The sequence below is a fragment of the Suricata suricatta genome, chromosome 6, assembly GCF_006229205.1.
Source record: "Suricata suricatta isolate VVHF042 chromosome 6, meerkat_22Aug2017_6uvM2_HiC, whole genome shotgun sequence".
Taxonomy (NCBI): domain Eukaryota; kingdom Metazoa; phylum Chordata; class Mammalia; order Carnivora; family Herpestidae; genus Suricata; species Suricata suricatta.
In genome coordinates this window covers 3334173-3336072 of record NC_043705.1, presented here as the reverse complement: position 1 = coordinate 3336072, position 1900 = coordinate 3334173, and the positions used below count along the sequence as shown (strand labels likewise).

Genomic DNA, 1900 nt, shown 5'->3' with positions numbered 1-1900 from the left:
AGAATATGTGGGGGAAGCAGTGACCAGATAGTTTTCTGCAGAAAAAGTGGAAAATAATTTTGAATATTGAAGCTATTGGAAATGTTACATGATACTGAAATCTGGAAAAGTTTATCACAATGTGAGAAACAGTGCCAGATGCTATTTTTATAAATTCCAACATTTGGAAAAAAAACCAGTTAGTCCAATATCTAGCATCAACACATTAGATGAAAGTAAATTTTGTTAAGTGGAAAATATGAGTCCAAAAAATAAAATTTTAATAAAAAAACAAAGATTGAATAGAGTCATCTTCTTAAATATGTGAGTAATTGTATAAAACCCATCATCAAACATATATTGATAAAATACTGAAACTTCTGGGGAGTCTGGGTGGCTCAGTCAGTTAAATATTCCACTTTTGATTTCAGCTCAGCTCATATCTCACAGTTTGTAGGATCAAGCCCCCATAAGGCTTTGGGTTAAAACTGCATATCCTGCTTGGGGTCACTTTCTTCTCTCTCTCTGGCCCTTCCCCACCCTCTCATTCTCTTAAAATAAATAAATAAATAAATAAATAAATAAATAAATAAATAAATAAATATTTTTTTCAAAGTAAAAGAACTGAAACTTGTGACAAAATCAAGTATTTTTTAACTGCAAAATTCAGTTTAAATCATATGACATTAAAATCAAATTTCCATCAGAAAGTGAAAAGAAAATGCTATAAAGTAGAATAAATAAAATGTAGAAGTGAAATAAAGGATATTGAAATATAAGATAAATAACACAATGTCATGAAAGATGTTAACTTTGGAAGAATAAAAATATATAAATGTCATATAAATGGAGCTCAGAACAGGAGTCCAAATAGTTGAGACATAAGTGGAAAACATTAAGACAGAAATTGAAGGAGTACAAGAGAAGATTTCTTCTATTAAACCTGACAACCTGAGGGGTGCCTGGGGAGCTCAGTCAGTTACATGTGACTTTGGCTCAAGTCATGATCTCAGGGTTGGTGGATTCAAGCCCTGCATCAGGCTCTGTGTTGACAGCTTGAGATTCCATGTCTCCTCTATCTCTGCCCCTTCCCTGCTCACACTCTGTTTCTCTCTCTCTCTCTCTCTCAAAAATAAACATTAAAACATTTAAAAAAACCTGACAACCTGAGATCATTACTAACAAAACTCCATAATATGTAAGTCCCTAATACAAATAATTCCAAACAGCTAGTTAGTTGTGGAACAACAACAAAAATTCCTACTTCCAAACTTCAACTTTAGTCATCTTTCCATTATTCCACTCCTTTTAACCTTCCATAGGATTTTACCTAGGGCTGATTTAATATCTTTGCTTCTTAAACAGTAGATAAGAGGGTTCAAAGTTGGAGGTACCACAGAATAGAATACAGACACAAACAAGTCCAGAGAAGAAGACTCATCAGAAACTGGCTTTAAGTAAGCAATAGCACCTGTTAGAAGGAATGTACTCACCACAATGAGGTGAGGCAAGCAGGTCGAAAAGGCTTTGGACTGCTTCTGTGTGGTTGGGATCTTTAACACAGTGGAAAAAATATATACATAAGAGACCATAATGCAAACTAAACATGAAAATGCATAAAAGACCCCAATGGCTACACTGACATTAATAATTGTGTGTTGCTTAGAACAACTGAGCTTTAGTAGGGCAGGCACATCACAGAAGAGGTGATGGATCTCCGTGGACCCGCAAAAGTTTAAAGAGAATGTCCCAGATGAGTACAAGATTCCTAAGAGCCCTCCATTGAGCCAGGAGATAGTCATCAGCTGGTAACAGACCCCTTTGGTCATAACACCCTCGTAATGCAGAGGACGACAGATGGCAATATAGCGGTCATAGGACATTGCAGTGAGAATGCCAATTTCTGACCCAGACATTAGTA

At 35.6% G+C, this 1900-nt stretch overlaps 1 protein-coding gene across 1 annotated transcript in view; it reads right to left on the bottom strand.

The window, feature by feature from the left end:
- Positions 1–1262: 1262 nt before the first annotated feature.
- LOC115294094 (olfactory receptor 14A16-like) overlaps positions 1263–1900 on the bottom strand; it is a 15041-nt gene continuing 14403 nt past the window's right edge. Inside the window, 1 exon segment of the mRNA XM_029941793.1 lies at positions 1263–1900. Coding sequence (XP_029797653.1) covers positions 1263–1900 — 638 coding nt within the window.